Genomic DNA, 16313 nt, shown 5'->3' with positions numbered 1-16313 from the left:
TGTTTGGCTAAGCTTTTTGAAACAGCTTATTGACTTATTGGCTTTTTGGAAAAGTCAGTATGGAGTGACTTATTGACTTATTGGGTCGTTACCTAACCGGCCCATTTTCCTGCTAATGCCCTGTCTGAAACAAATATAACAATCAAATGAAGTTATCTTTAATGTAAGCAACATACAAGAAAAGCAAAACAGAATTAATACATAAAAGAAAAAGACCAAAACTATGTACACTAATATCTATAATCTCAAGAAACAAAATTTCACACAGGCATTATATAAGAGAGAAGGGGTTGCTTATACACCCCATTCTATACACAACTGAAACAACAATGAACCTTTTCAGCACAGAAACACCACAGCGATAAAACATTACCATAAAAGTTGACTTCTCATCGCCTAACTTGACCCGTCAATTGACCCCCCAAGTTGTCACTACTTCCACCAACGATCCGGTTCGAGTCACCAAGAGCCGATGCAACCGAAGCAATATCACTTGTTAAATCCCAGCTTCCACTTCTTCGCCCCCAGCTGGACCGCCTAGGGTGACCCCGCAGATCATTATGGCCCGTTTGATCATACTGATCAACTCCACCCGACCCATTATTCAGAGCAGCCTTCCAATCACCCATTTCTATATCACTCGGAGTTTTCGCTACATAGGAATTTACAAAACCGCCACCAAAAGATCCATCTCGGGTTTCTGATTCTCGTTCCACCACTGCCCTGAAATCGTTCTTGGAAGGAGGAATACTACGCCAAAATACCTCCTTGAAGTTCTCAATGATCCCTCTGTTATAAGGATTTTCGGTTCGGTCATATCTGTACCGGAAGTTTTCATATGTAGACTGCATGATAACCAATTGTCAGAACTTTTTTGTTTTGTGCATGCGCAAATCCTGAAAATGAACCAAACGAACAAGAACAGAGGCATGTTCGTGTTTGTTCATTAAACTTTAACCGAACACGAATACGGACATATGACCGAACACATTTTTTTGCTCATGTTCGTTTATTAAGAAAATGGTCATGTTCGTGTTTGTTTGTACGAACAATTCACGAACATAAACAAACAAACATAAACGAACATAATTAACAAACAATAAACAACACAAATGAACATAATTGAACAAATATAAACGAACACATACGAACAAAATCGACTAAACATAGACGAACATAAAGTAATTTTTTTTATATAAATTAGTGATTAATTACGATAAATTCCATTGGAAATCCCATTTTTATTACTAGAAAGCTCAATTACCAATTAGTTATATTTATATACGCAGTTAGACCATGCGTAGTGGAAGACACCCCACCCTTGGGCGTTTTGTGCCATGTGGCAGTCCAGTCAGCAATAGGGCATTATGGGGTGTAGTGGGGATGTGGGCATTGTGGGGCATTATGTTAAAAGGGGTGTTAAATAATTAAATAAAAAAACCATCAAAAAATCTTATTGGCCAAACAAAAAGGAGATTAACTGTCATTGGCCAAACAAATTCTTCTCCAGCGTTGATTTAAGAACGCTCCGGACAAATTTTGGTATAAAAACGCCCATGGGGGCGGAGAACCGAGCGTGGTGGGGCGTCGTTTTCGAAAAAATGCCCAAAAAACGAATGAGTATGGGTGGTCTTAGAAAGTTCCTTTTATGTTTAAAATTTATATAAATATAACTACTCATGTATTCATATTGAAATTTGAAACAAACATAAGCAAATGTAAATAAACGAACATAAATGAATATAATGAACGAACATAAACGGGTATTCACGAACATAAATGAACGAACACAACGCGTGTTCATGTTCGCTCATTTAATTACATGAACAAAAAATTGTGTTCATGTTCGTTCGTTTATTAAATAAACGGATTTCCCGCTGAACAAGTTCACGCATAGTTCATGAACGTTCGGTTCATTTACAGGCCTATGCACAGTGTCTCATAAAGGATTTATAATCACCTGGTTTGTGCTGATCAGATAAAGATGGAAGACTGTAAGACCGCCAACAAACCATACACATATGAACGTATAAATTATTAGCACAATCGAGGCTGGGGTCTTGATTAACGCACCCCATATCGATGTATCCTCGCTATTCTTTATCTTTATCGCATACACCCAACAAAAGGCGAAGATATAGATACAAAGCAGAGTTGCTGAAGACACAAACATGAAATAGAACCTGTAGTTTCGCTGCACCAAAATACAAAAAAAATTAATATCAATATATTATAAAAATCCAATATTTTTTCATGAAGAAAAGAAGGATGTGTCCTTACTAATCCAATACACTGGCCGACCCACGGGCAATGATGATCAAACCGATCAACGCAGTTATCACATATCGAACAATGAGAACAGCGTGGTGGTCTATATAACATGCAGGTATCACAGTATTTGACTTTAACTGTCAACCCGTTGACTGTTACTTCTTTAAAGCGAGGTGGACGTAACTGTGGAGTTTGGCCCGGCCCAACGTCTAAGCTTTGATCCAGAACAACTTCTGGTTCTGGAGGGCGTTTGTTGCGGGGAACGATTCCTGGGTCTCTTCCGGAAGTTACTAGAAGCATCGTTAAAACCTGTAACTCAATGTACAGTCGGTAATTTAACAAACTTTCAAGTACAAAAGCTCTTGGAGAGTCAAAAAAAAAAAAAAAAAAAAAAAAAAAAACTTACATAAACTGATAATACAATTGCTATGACCATAACCAATATTCCGAGATGATGGTTGAAATCATCAAGTAACTTCCTGCCGACGAATACACAGAATATTACAACCGGAACAACTATTAGGGATATTGACAGGAAGATTGATTGTATATCCGGCCCGAATATAAACCGTCCGCCAAGGAAAAATACCTGCACATTACAAACAACAGAATTATAGAGATAATCAATCAAAGTCTTCCTACAAGCACAAAATGTAAACTGCTGAATGCTGATCCTGTTGATTTATAAACTAAATTAAGGATTTATATACAATGACTATGTATATTATTATTTAGGATTATTATGTATTTATCAACCTAGGATTAGCAGGTTTAATGGTGACTAATGGCACCCGTGATTATCACTGTTTAAACGGTTAAAACTGGCGTCAAAACCACTATTAACCGCCATTATCTAAGTGTATATAGAGTTAAGTGCCATTTACGTCCTTGTGGTTTGTCCACTTATGCCATTTCAGGCTAAATTTCAAAATTGTACCATTTTCCTCCCTGACATTCTCGAAACGTGCCATTTCAGTCCAAAAAACTAACCCCAGTTAAAAAACTCAGTTAGCTTAGGGGTAAAATGGTCATTTTATATAGATTTGTATTTTTCATTTTTAAAAAAATCTATGTAAAATGAAAAATAAAAAAATGTATGTAAAATGGCTTACTTTTAAAGTGTCTGTCACATTCAGAATGACCATTTTACCCCTGTGATAACTGAGTTTTTAACTGGGGTTAGTTTTTTTAGACTGAAATGACACATTTCAAAAATTTTGAAACCACAGGGACGTAAAGGGCAGCTAACTCTTGTATATATATGAAAACTATTTATCGGTGTTAATCACCAAGATTTCGATACTAGAATCGCTATCCACTTTACCATACTCTATTTTTAAATAATCAAGATTACAACTTGATTAACGCCTTGCTTGTGGTGTGCGCATATAATGTATATACGTGTGGACCCTCGGGGAGCAAAAGTGAAATTGCACTAATTTTAACGTTATATTACTAATTTCGTGAAAATAACGTTAAAAACAGCGGATGACTAATCATGCCTCATGTGGTGGCGTTGATAGACGAAAGACAAGGGGGATTTATGCACAAATCGGCCTTTGTTCCGATTGTTGAGTGCTATGTGCTTTCATGTCCAAGGCTTGATACAAAACTACAATCGAGCCGCCGGGGGTCTCACTGGTGGAAGCAGCCTCTCTATTCCTACGGGTAGGGGTAAGGCTGTTTACCTTAGCGATTTACCGAGTATGATGATGATGATCTAAAAGACTAAAACTTTAGGTATTTAAAATTGCATAAATATAAAGAAGGCCTGAATCTATAGTATTTCATAATAATCATTCAAAGATACCTATTTAGCTACAACTAACCAATCAGATCACGTGGATAACCAACCAACCAAACTCAAATCAAGGATCACAGAAACCTCAAAATAAAGTCAAAGAACTTACGTTGCTGCCTTCCCAGGCCTGGTACGTACGGATCACATCCGCCGTATCACCGGCGACGGCTGCATCGGAATTTTTGGGTGGATGTACCCCATACATCTCTCTCTCTCTCTCCTCAACTGCTGGGTGTCAGTTTCTCTCTCTAGATGTGAAGTCGTAGAGACAATGAGAAGAGGTCAAAGAGGAGGAGATGTATAGAGAGAGAGAGAGAATGGAGGGAGGGTTGACTTTGTTAGTTTTGTTGGTGAGTTTCCATTGAGGGAAAGCGTAAGAAGAAACCGGCGACCATTTTTCAAATTTTAAAGGGTCAACAAACACAACCCAACCTACTCCACGTGCCCCTCTATTATTTCTTTTTATTTATTTATTTATCTTAATCTTAATTTAATAAATTCACTTTAAATATTTTAAGGGTGGTCGGAGCACTCCACTGATAGGCATGCCCGGGTTTGAAGCCGCGCCAGAACATGGCAGGACATATAACTGTTTTACAATTAAAATAGATTGTTTGATTTCTTTATTTACCTTATAAATAACTATCTCATTCTCACTCAAATCTTTTACCGTATTCATTTTAATCAATCTCTTTCTCAATGGCTAATCACTCATACGAAGACTTGGGTATTTACTTACCGTCCAATGATTTTGAAGACGTTTTTTCAACCGATAGTAGCTTACTTTATTTCGTAGAGAACCTTGAGGAAGTCGAAGCAGGAGACACGACAACATCGTCGGGTGTTCCAAAAAAAATTTCAAACGTGATCGCATACAAGGTAACGAAAATCTTACGAATGATTGTTTTGTTGATGAACCAAAGTATGATCATGAAACACTCCGTTACCGTTTTCGTATGTCGAAAGAATTGTTCCTAAAAATTCTTGGTGATGTGGAAGCACAATATCCTTGGTTTTAAGAGGGTTTAGATGAATGGTACAAAAAGAGTTTTACGGCGATACATAAACTCATAAAGCTACATCCGCCATTAAACAAATCACGAGCGGATTGGAACCGCACCTATATGTCATTTCAAGTGAATGGACATATATACAAACATGGATACTATCTAACCGATGAGATCTGCCCTACTTGGTCAACGTTTGTGAAAACGTTTCCATATTCCGTGGATCCTAATGACAAGAAGTTCAAGAAATTGTAAGAAGGGGCAAGAAAAGATGTGGAGATGGCTTTTGGTGCCCTAAAAGGAAAATGTGACATACTTAGGAGACCCATACATGCTATGATGGTGAACAAGATTGCGTGACACATACGTGCATAATACTGCACAATGTGATCTTAAAGGATGACATACATGCTTTCTCACCGGTCCACATCAGGGAACCGGTCGTCGAACTCGTTTTTGATGCTATAGTTCTTGGGGAGATTGCAATACGTATTATTAACTTAGAAGTGATCTTGTCGTCCATCTTGTAACTCAAAATCTACCGTACATCGAGGAGGAAAAGGAGGAGTAGTATGTTTTTTTTTTCATTTTTATTAGTTTGCTTTGAATTATGTATTTTTATTTTTATTTCAATGAAGTTTACTTTTTATCTAACATTTGACCTTTTTAAATTAAAAAAAAAAGTTTATGACATGGGTAGGTGTCACCGGTTTACTAGCTAATGGGTAGTTTGAGTCAAATTTGAAATGACGAATGATAGTTGGTTGAGAATAGAATACTATCATTGAGTGTTCTATCCTCTCTAGTAACTAAGTAAAATTTATAAGGTATCGCCAAGTTTGATAATCTCACACCGTCGCATGAGGCTCGGTGTGATCATCGAAAATGACACTTACAATGTCCCATGGTAGTTGCATGCTATGATTCAACGAATCAACGGTTACTCTGGAGGCACGTCTCAGTGGCGGATCTAGAAAATCCGTATAGGGGTAACGTTTCAGTAAAAACGGTTAACGAAATCGAAAAAACGTCATTTTTTTTCCCCAAAATTTACACTACCATCGGAGCGTCAAAGAGCAACGGAGGTTACCCCTTCTATCACTCTAGGTCCGCCCCTGGCACGTCTTGCCCCGAAAGACAGTATAAAGGCCCAACAATACTACGGAAAAAAGGTTAGAATGTATAATCTTGATTTTACGTATTATACTTTTCTGAAGTGCTCTAGCTTGACATCTGTGGATATTAGTCCGGTCCTCATTTGTGCCAGATAGATTGATGATGCTTCTGACAATTTATAATTCATATAAATCTAAGGGTCCCAATAATTCAATATGTGTGATTGTGTACAAAGAATAATTGTTGGATTATATAAGGAATTTTAGTAAAATTTCCAGTCATGTTTATGGCATTGGCACATGCTTTGCCAGATAACCCAGTCCAATGACTTGTCAACCGTCCTTAGCTTTTGATAAGCTGTATTTAATACATACTTTATAAATTAACCGAACTAAACATTATGTTTAGTTAATCTTAATTAAATATGAAAATCAAATAACTTTTTATTGGTTATACATTAATTAGCATATAAAACTAACTTGAAAAAAAGTTAGGGTGGGTTCTCAGTTGGGTATTAGCATTAGTCTTTGGTAAAATCACGAGGGGCCACACTCTCAAAACCAAATATTTTACATTACACAAAAAATTTTTTTGGAAAATTTTGATGTAATTTACACTACGAAGCGAAAAAACAGAAGGGGTGAGGACCCGTCTGACCCATAAAAATTACTGCCCCTGGTATTACCGACTCTAACTTGACCACAAGAAAGAACGGAACAAGAAAGAACGGAACAAAAGCGATGTTATATTTGTTGCAAAAATGGCAACCACAACCATTTTCATCTTAAAATTTTGCGCATGTTTCACCACGGTGAAAAGAAATAAAAATTAAACAAATAAGTAATACCTGACATAAAAAATTTTAAAAAAATAAATTAAAATAGAATACCTAGCGGCAAAATGGTTGGATATTTTTTCAGTTAAAGTCATATATTAATATTGGCAGAAAAGCGAACAAAGAAAAGTTAAAAGAAGATGTTAATACTCGTTAACAAAAACAAAAAAAACTGAAAACTAGATTAAAAGTTAATAATCAGTCAGAAAAAATAATTTTAAAATTAAAAGTTTATAATCCGATAGCAAAACGATTGAAAAAAACTATTAGAATAGTTAAAAAAAACCGTATCACCACCTCATTGGTCGCAAAATGCCGCACAAAACAAAAAGGAAATGGTTAATTATCACCATGTCGTGAGACAGTTGTATAGAAATAGAATAAAATAAAATCATAATTTATATACGGGTATATAACGGTAACAATACCATTTAAAATTATAACTGATACTGTCACAAAACAGTAAGGTGAATCATGTATGACGGAATATGACGCATTAGTTATAATATGGTAAAAATAGTTAAGACTTCGCCTATCATGGTTAGACAATCATGGCCCAAATAAGGTGAATCACGGGTAAACATAAACATCTAAGGACCATTAAGACTCATTGTGGACGATCATGGCTAATTATATATGATTTCTTATGTTAAGCATATGGTTTGTTAAGCATAATCATGACTCTTAAGACCCAATATGATCACCAACCCACGTATGATCCATTATAACTTATTATGGCCCAAGTTAGGACTAATGTTGTCATAAATGGTCAAAACTCAAAACAACTTATTATGGCCCATGATATGACTATCCCAATATAATGTTTACAAGGCAAATATGTAGTCTGGTAAGACCCAATACAATTGAGTATCACCCACTAAATGTCAATATAACCATTAAAACCCAACATGACCTATTAAAAGTTAATAAAACCTAATATGACCCCTTAAGTCATGCTTGATGAACATATACACCATTGCATCTAATTTAACCTCTAGTATTTAGCTCCCCAAAATAAAATTTCATTTATTCCAAAATCCCGTCCTCCATACTCCACATTTGCAGTTGGATTTGATTTGAGTATGTATGTGTAACACTTATTTTAGTCAGCACTCAGCAATACGTTACACATGAAATTATTCAACTTAGGTATGCATGACATGACATGAATGTGTTTGTAGTCTGATGCTTTTGATGTTTAAAATGATATTTTGCAATGGCATTAACATGCAAAGTTATGGACGTCAATCTCAATTTCGCAAACAATCACTACTAGGAATGTCATCATTTTCCTACAGAAAATTCCTATGCAAAAAATTGCGTCGCAAATTCTGACACGTTTACGAAGCATTTCCTATGGAAAAAAACCTTGATATTTTGGCAAATTTGTGACACAATAGCAGCGCAAATAGTAATTAAAAGTATTGCGTTGGAAATGCGTAGCAACTTGCTACGTACTTGTGACGAATGAATTATTATTATCATTGACTATTGCGTCGTAAATGCGTAGTAATTTGCTATGCATTTCCGACGGAATTGTTATTGTTATATTAGAATTATATTTATATGTTAAATTCCTTTGATTATAATTGTGTCGGAAATGTGTAGCAACTTGCTACATGTTTACGACAAATAATATTATATTATTAGTTATTGCGTCGAAAATACGTAGCAACTTGCTACGCATTTGTGACGAAACATTTATTATTATATGTGAATGATATTATATTGTTTAATTATTAGTTTTATTATTAAATATTGCGTCGGAAATGCGTCTCAACTTGCTACACATCTGTGACGGAAAATTTTTTATTATATTTGAATTATATTAAAAATTTTAGAGTTAACTGCCATTTTCGTCCCTGTGGTTTGGTCACTTTGGCCATTTTAGTCCATTTTTCAAAAATGCGCCATTTTCCTCCCCGACGTTCTGGAAAGGTGTCATTTCAGTCCAAAAATCATAACCCAGTTAAGTCAGTTTGTAAATAAGGACTGATTGTGTAAATTTGTTAATAAAAGGACCATTTAAGTAAAATGTATATATAAATAAAATAATTAAAAAATTCAAATAATCATTTAAAACAAGTAGGCCCCAGCCGCCCCACTTATATATATATATATACATTTAAAATTAAAAACTTATCCCCCACCCCACTTATATCTTCTCCGGTGATTCTTTAACACCGGTCACCACACACACCTTCACCACCGTTTAAACACAACATGTTACCTTCTCACCACCGCAAATAACCAATCGCATCCGACACATGTCACCGCCTTCCATTACTTTCACCTCTGCAATAAAAAACCTCAAATCACTCTCCCCCACCTTTTTACCACCTTCATGAGGATCATTATGTTACATAAACCGACTTCATCTTATCAATTCCCCTAACAACGTTACATGGCACAGAGAATCATCTTAACAAGGTTACCAACACTAAGAATCATTCTTATTTATAAACATCATCCTAACAATATCACAAACATGCATGACCAGGTTGTACATTCAAATGAAAACACAGCATCCTACTATCACATGGTTCTATCATTAATCAAAACATGAACAGAAGCATTTATGTGCACAGGACAACTCCAAATATCATTTCATCACAACCATGGCATCATACTATCACATTAGTGGATTATTTAAGTAAATAGATTATTGTTTTTAAATCACTCTCTTGTTCAACTCACATTGCCAAGACATCGACATGAATCATTATTACCATTAAAACTAGTTTTCTGGAATCATCAACAACATCACGACATCATTCAACATCACTTGGAATCGCAGTGTTTTAGGGTTCTTACTAACCTGAAGAGTGATGGTTTAAGATGTGAGAAGATGGGAGGAAAGATCTTCGAGAACGGCGAGCGGAAAGATAAGAATGAAGGTTACCGTAGACTTTTCCGGTGTACGAGTGATGTTAAGCAGAGAAAGAGAAATGGTTCATAGGCCGTTAACGAGCTTAACGGGAGCTATCGGAGAGGAGCGGAGGTCGCCGGAGATTGGTCGGCTGAGGTGAGGTTTTTGTGTTGCAGGTTCAATGGAAGAAGAGAGAGTTTTAAGGAAGAAGAAGAAGTTTTAGAGGAAAAAGGGGTATAGGGATTGCTGCACCCTTGTTAAGATTATAATTATATAAATATTTATACATTTTACTTAAATGGTCCTTTTATTAACAAATTTACACAATCAGTCCTTATTTACAAACTGACTTAACTGGGTTATGATTTTTGGACTGAAATGACACCTTTCCAGAACGTCGGGGAGGAAAATGGCGTATTTTTGAAAAATGGACTGAAATAGCCAAAGTAACCAAACCACAGGGACGAAAATGGCAGTTAACTCAAAATTTTAATTACATCACATATGATTATGATTATTAATTTAGTTATTTTTTATTATTAATTATTGCATCGAAAATGCGTAGCAAGTTGCTATGCATTTGCAACGGAAAATTTATTATTATATTTGAATTATATTCAAAATTTTAATTACATATGATTATGATTATTAAGTTGGTTATTTTTTATCATACGTAAATTTATTACTATCGAATTAATTACTATTACTACTAGGGAGAAAGCCCGTGCAATGCACGGGATGCATAATAGCTATTGTTTGTTCGTGGTAAGACGTCTGACACGGCCGGTGCATAACATGTAAGACAATACGCCTACAAAGGGGCGTGCTTAAACTTTATTAAACCATGGACCATAAGTTGTTTCCTTGGCAAAACTTGCCGGCCAAAAAGAAGTGAAAAAAGATGTCTTCCAAGAAAAAAAAAAACATAAAACAGAAAAAGGAAAAACGCATAAACTCTCGCACGCCTTCCTATCTTATTGGATAACACATAGACCAAACTTTAGCTAACGCATGCCACCGTCATCCCCAATCCCATCACCAGCCAACTGACTGCAGTCAAATAACGAAAAGAAAAGTATTAAAAATGGTATACTATGTTTACGTATATATGCATCGAAAAGTAGTACGGGTTTTCATTACTAACACTAAGTGCAGACGGTATACCTTTCATGTGGGTCACTGTCAACTGTTTCTTCTGAATCCGAATCTGCATAAGCAGGCCTGGGAAGGAAAAGCGCGAAACATTTATGTAGACGGTTATCCAAAAATAAATATGCACAATTACATTGTTTATGGAAATCAATCAATTATAGTTGAACGTTTTTTTGTTGCTTTTCCATTTATAACGACACCAAGTTTATTTTTTTCAAAAGCCAACTTCTCCCCTTATATGTCTTTACACATTCGAAGTGATGCGTTACCAAGTTTTTTTATTCCTATTTTTTAATGTAGAACAATGCACTTTTATATTTACGAACTCAAGTTTCCGACTGTTGTAGCCTCCTAATTTTAAAATAGAGTAAACATATACCAGGTATGTAAATAACATTTCAGATCGAGTAGAAAGGTAAATAGCACATCTTTAGTTAAAATGGTTTATTAAACAGGGCACGAATAAAGTGTAAGCCGATATATACCTTACGATCGCTTCAACGCGCTTAACTGGTGTCGGTATGGGTAGCACCCCCTTGTCTTTAGCGGGGATCGATGGAGGTGTGGAAAAACCAAAGGGCTTACAACCATCCACATCTAGCAGGACATTCTTGCAGTTGAAGGATTCAAAATGGCCATGATCATAATACGTACACGAATCAAGCTGGAGGGTCTGAGTGCTGCCCATAAGAGAGTGCAAACAATTCGGCAGTGTTGAAATGCTTCCATCAGCGTTCCTTACCATCACCAGAGTGAACTTATCCTGTATGTCAGTGGAATAAAGGTTGTAGACGCGTGACAGGCCAGACTCTTTAGTGAGTATACTATGAGCAGTGGTCTTTGTCAAGCGTTGGGCGGTGTCTTCAAAGCAGACAACGACAGCTTCGGCTGTTGAGTCAAACACCTCGAGTTCTAGCCTGAAACTGTGCAAGGTTTGTAATTTATTTTCAGTTATAAGCCTACATGAGAATGGCTACAAATTAATACAACTAAGCTAAAAGGAATGAGATACATATTAGGTAATAACCATATATAGACTTAATTAACTTAAGCTACACATATAATAAGGATAGGCTTCACATTCACTACTTCCACCCCACAAGAGTCATCTTCCACCATCGCCATCGCCATCGCAGTCATCGCACTTTTGTGTCGCTCCACAACTTCTCCACCACCACCCTCCGTCGTCTTAGTTTCAATTTCTTCCTCTTCTATCTCGCTGCCGCTGCTTCGGCTAGAATCAACTGGATACACTTCGGAGTTGGACGCCTTTATGTATGGTATCACCGGAGTGAAGCACAACATTCAGGTTTCTTTGACACCGATTACTTTTTACTACAATTAACTAATCTACTTTCAACTATTTTCCATGCCATTTGAGTAAAAAGAATAAAAAAAGGACATTTTCTTGATTCTCTTAAAAAGATTGTTTTTATTCATTTTGAACTGGGGATTTTTATGTGTCAAAATGGTTAGAGATGTGCAACTTATAAGCCTTTATTTATATATAAGCATTGTTGGGATAGTTCACACTAAGATGAGCATTTATACTAATGCAATTGTGAGCATTAGGCAGTTAAACAGAACAAACGTAAAAATGTTGAATCATGCATATGCGTGGTAAGGTGTTAACTCGCCAACTTTAAACCAAAACGTAACTATTTATTATATAAAAAATAACTATATTGAAATGGTATCCCGTGTTTCAATTATTAATATAACCTTATAATACAAAAGCTTTCATTGTATAATTAGTTTTTATTCAATCTCGTTTTCTTATAAACATATAATTATTTTCATGGTTGTTAAAATGAGCTAAAAACAAATATTTTGAAGATCCAATAATAAAACTCTGGGAAAAAGGAGCTATAAACAAATATTTCGAAGATCAAATAATAAAAACTCTGGGAGTTTTTTCAACTATATAATTACATTTTATGTAGGCATTTTATAAGTTTACTTCTAATACAACTATATTTAAAACATTAAATTAATTATTATTATTATTATTATTATTATTATTATTATTATTATTTTATTTAAAGAAGAAAACCATTAGGTAGTTTAGAAAACCATCAAATTCTTTAACCACCGTCTTTCACGTAAAAAACATGTATTTGAAGAGAGGAAAAGAAAATATATATGAAATCCTAAAAAACTCTACAACCCTCTTCTACACTTTATTTGTGCGTCATCTCTCTACACTTTCTCAAGTCTCAAAAACCATATAATTAAATATGGCTGACCAAAAAAAGAAATATGACAAAAACTGTAGGTGTTTCATCCTAGTCAGGCGTTGAATTGACTTGGATTGGTGATCTGGTAAGGTGTAAAAGAATGGAAAGCTCGGTTCTTGTTCCATGATTTATGGGACAAAAATTTCTGGATTTGCAAATCTCTCAACAACCTTAACTGGTTTTGAAGCCAGAAGATTTATTCGTCTTTTGTTGAAGACCTTTCGCTCCCACCGTTTGTAACCCACCTTCAACCATCATTTCCCTTGCCATAAACTTTACAACATCTCTCCAACTCTATCCCATCACATCTTCCTCTCTACTCTTTTCCCCTCTCTCCACCATCATCGATCTTCTCGTCAACCGCTGCCACCCAACCCGCCGTCGCCGCTGACCACTGCAAAACCCTTACCTTGGGTCGCTCTCTCATCTTTGTTCCTCCTTTTCAACCCTCTTTTCAGCATAATTAATCAACTGTGGTGCTGGTGGTTTTGGTTTTTCAATGAGGTTGTACAATCTTCTTTGATTGCTTGTACAATGTGTTAAGTTTTGAAAATAGTTTACAACATATGAGACTGAGAAATGGACAAATGAGATGAGAGAAAATTGAAAAGTAAATATGTGAGAGGAGAGTAATTTGCTAATTAATGTAGGGAAAATTCGGCCAGTTACAAAACCTTTGAATTCTTTTTTGTTATCACTAAGTCTCTACATAGTTATTGTATTTATTTGGCAATTATGGCCATTAGTTTAACAGTTTCGAAATTTAATAAGCATTATAATATAGTAATCATTTCTAATTTACTAATTGGATTTATGCCTCCTTAATGAAAAGGACAATTATGCCTTTGAAAGACACAAATGTATTTAAGAGACTCATAATGAAAGTTGTAAAAAAGTTGATATGACTAAATGTTTAAGTATATATAGATTATTATTTAACCGTTTACATGGTAGATTTAGGAACATTCTCGGTTTAGTATGCTCACTAAGGTTAATTGCTATTGTTCATTATTAATTAGGGCCACTAATATGTATATGTATTTGTATTTGTTAAGTATATATGTATGTATCTGTATCTCTGTCTATGTCTATGTGTATGTGTGTGTCTATGTATATGTTAAGGTGTGTATATGCATATGTAGACATGCCCAAACCATTTTCTTTCATAATCGAAACTAGTTAACCGGTTTCATAAATTATTGGCAAAAAAAAAAAAAAAAACCCCGGTTCGGTTATTAACCGACCAGTTAATAACCGGTTTTTCGACGTGTGTATCAATAATAGATAATAACCGACCAGTTAATATAAACCGGTTAACCTACGAACCGGTAAAAAAAATGATTTTTTCGGTTATTTTGTTATAAAATCTAAAAAATTGGAAAAATAAAAAAAGGCTGGAAAAATAAAAAAGTTAAACACACAAATAAACCAAATAAAATACGTTTTTTAGTTTTAATAGTTTTGCAACTAATATTACATAAAAAGATATGAAAATATCCAATACAATTTTCTTAACTATTCTAGAATCAAGTTCTCGTCGTGTCGTTTCGTCGTTTAGTCGCTTCGGGGGCTAGTAGAGTGTACGGATTCATCGTACATGAGTTCGTCATCGTAAAGTGGTTGTGCACGTCCTTAATATACTTCAACATCATGTAATTGTTCTTCCACCGCAAACTCGCCTTCAAGATTTGAAATATGTTGTATACGTTCAACGCCATCCAAGTAGTCATTCAAACAAATACACATTTCCATCGCCTCCGGTGTGAATCTTGTTCATCGAATGGATAGTACTCTTCCACTAAGAGAAAAGCCGACTCCGAAGCTACCGTAGAAGCTTGGGAACTTAGTAGATCATGTGCCCTGGCGGCTAAAATGGGATAATTTGGTTCTTGTATCTTCCATCAAGCCAAAATATCAAAGTTGTGAAACTCGTCGGGTAACATGGTTGCTAAAAAATCAACATATTTATACCTCCTGAGTTCACTATTTTGAGGCATCACCTCGAGAACATTTACTATTTTCATTTCTTAACGAATTATATAAATTTAACTTCGCATTTTTTCTCGACGCCTTTGAGCTCGCCGCCATTGTTTGGTGTAATGATGATACGTTACCATATTTTTGAAGATAATGATTACAAAGATTGTTTAAAGAACGTTAAAACGTTTTATTGCATTTCTTGTAAAATTGGGGTATTCTTCATTTAACCCTAAATCCGAACAAATATCTGAAATCATCATCTCAACATCCGGAATATTTATAGTCGGGTTCAAGGCGGCGACACATGTAAAAACTGGTGGCATTTCTTGAATATATTTTTTAAACTTTTTCTCTCATTGGAACAATCATTTGTTCATAAATGTCACATTCGAATTCAAAATCGTTTACTTTTTGACACATAAAAAATAGTCGTTTAAGCACCAAAGAACTAGTGGGATAATAAACTCCCGGTAAAATCGTTGTGGTGGTTTTAAAAACTTTAAGTAATTGTGTTAACGTTTCAATACACCTCCAACCATCATCATCAAATGGTTCCACCAACCCGGCCGTTGTAAGACTATCGTGGAAAGATTTTAAGGTTTCTCTTTGCATTATCGCGCTATCAAACATTCTCCACGTAGAGTTCCAACGGCCGACCATGTCAAAATGTGCACTATAACATTTCTTTTTTAAAGTTGCACACCATTTTCTATAATCCACATATCTTTTTCTACTATCTTGAAAAACGTCACGTAACATATTTTTAAAAGTTTCTTTAACGGACTCAACATTTAGCCCGTCTTGCTCAACCAAGTTAATGATGTATGCAACACATCGACTATGATAAAATTCTCCGCCACAAATCAGACTGTATTTTATTTTTCACATTTGCACCGCGCTTGTGTTGTTTGACACATTATCAAAAGCAATAGAAAGTATTTTATTTTCTAATTTATAAGTTTTGATAACATCTTCTAAGACATGAAATATATTTCCCCCCGTGTGTGGATAACCAAATATATCAAACGCAATTGTACGTTTATCA

The 16313-nt window shown here is 35.2% G+C and overlaps 1 protein-coding gene and 1 long non-coding RNA gene across 2 annotated transcripts; both read right to left on the bottom strand.

The window, feature by feature from the left end:
* Positions 1–136: 136 nt before the first annotated feature.
* Positions 137–4450, bottom strand: LOC110879961 (probable protein S-acyltransferase 7). Its single transcript, XM_022128514.2, has 5 exons — positions 4182–4450; positions 2678–2860; positions 2281–2580; positions 1961–2194; positions 137–845 (listed from the first exon to the last, which is right to left on the bottom strand). The coding sequence occupies exons 1-5, from the start codon at positions 4275–4277 to the stop codon at positions 390–392; spliced, it is 1269 nt and encodes a 422-aa protein (XP_021984206.1). The 5' UTR covers positions 4278–4450; the 3' UTR covers positions 137–389.
* A 6247-nt stretch (positions 4451–10697) lies between these two features.
* LOC110875077 lies at positions 10698–11620 on the bottom strand. Its single transcript, XR_004868104.1, has 3 exons — positions 11537–11620; positions 11064–11120; positions 10698–10949 (listed from the first exon to the last, which is right to left on the bottom strand). It is a non-coding gene; the product is annotated as an uncharacterized LOC110875077 (long non-coding RNA).
* Between the last annotated feature and the right edge of the window lie 4693 nt (positions 11621–16313).

This window comes from Helianthus annuus, chromosome 9 (genome assembly GCF_002127325.2).
Source record: "Helianthus annuus cultivar XRQ/B chromosome 9, HanXRQr2.0-SUNRISE, whole genome shotgun sequence".
NCBI classification, from domain to species: domain Eukaryota; kingdom Viridiplantae; phylum Streptophyta; class Magnoliopsida; order Asterales; family Asteraceae; genus Helianthus; species Helianthus annuus.
This window is presented reverse-complemented; position numbering and strand designations above follow the sequence as displayed.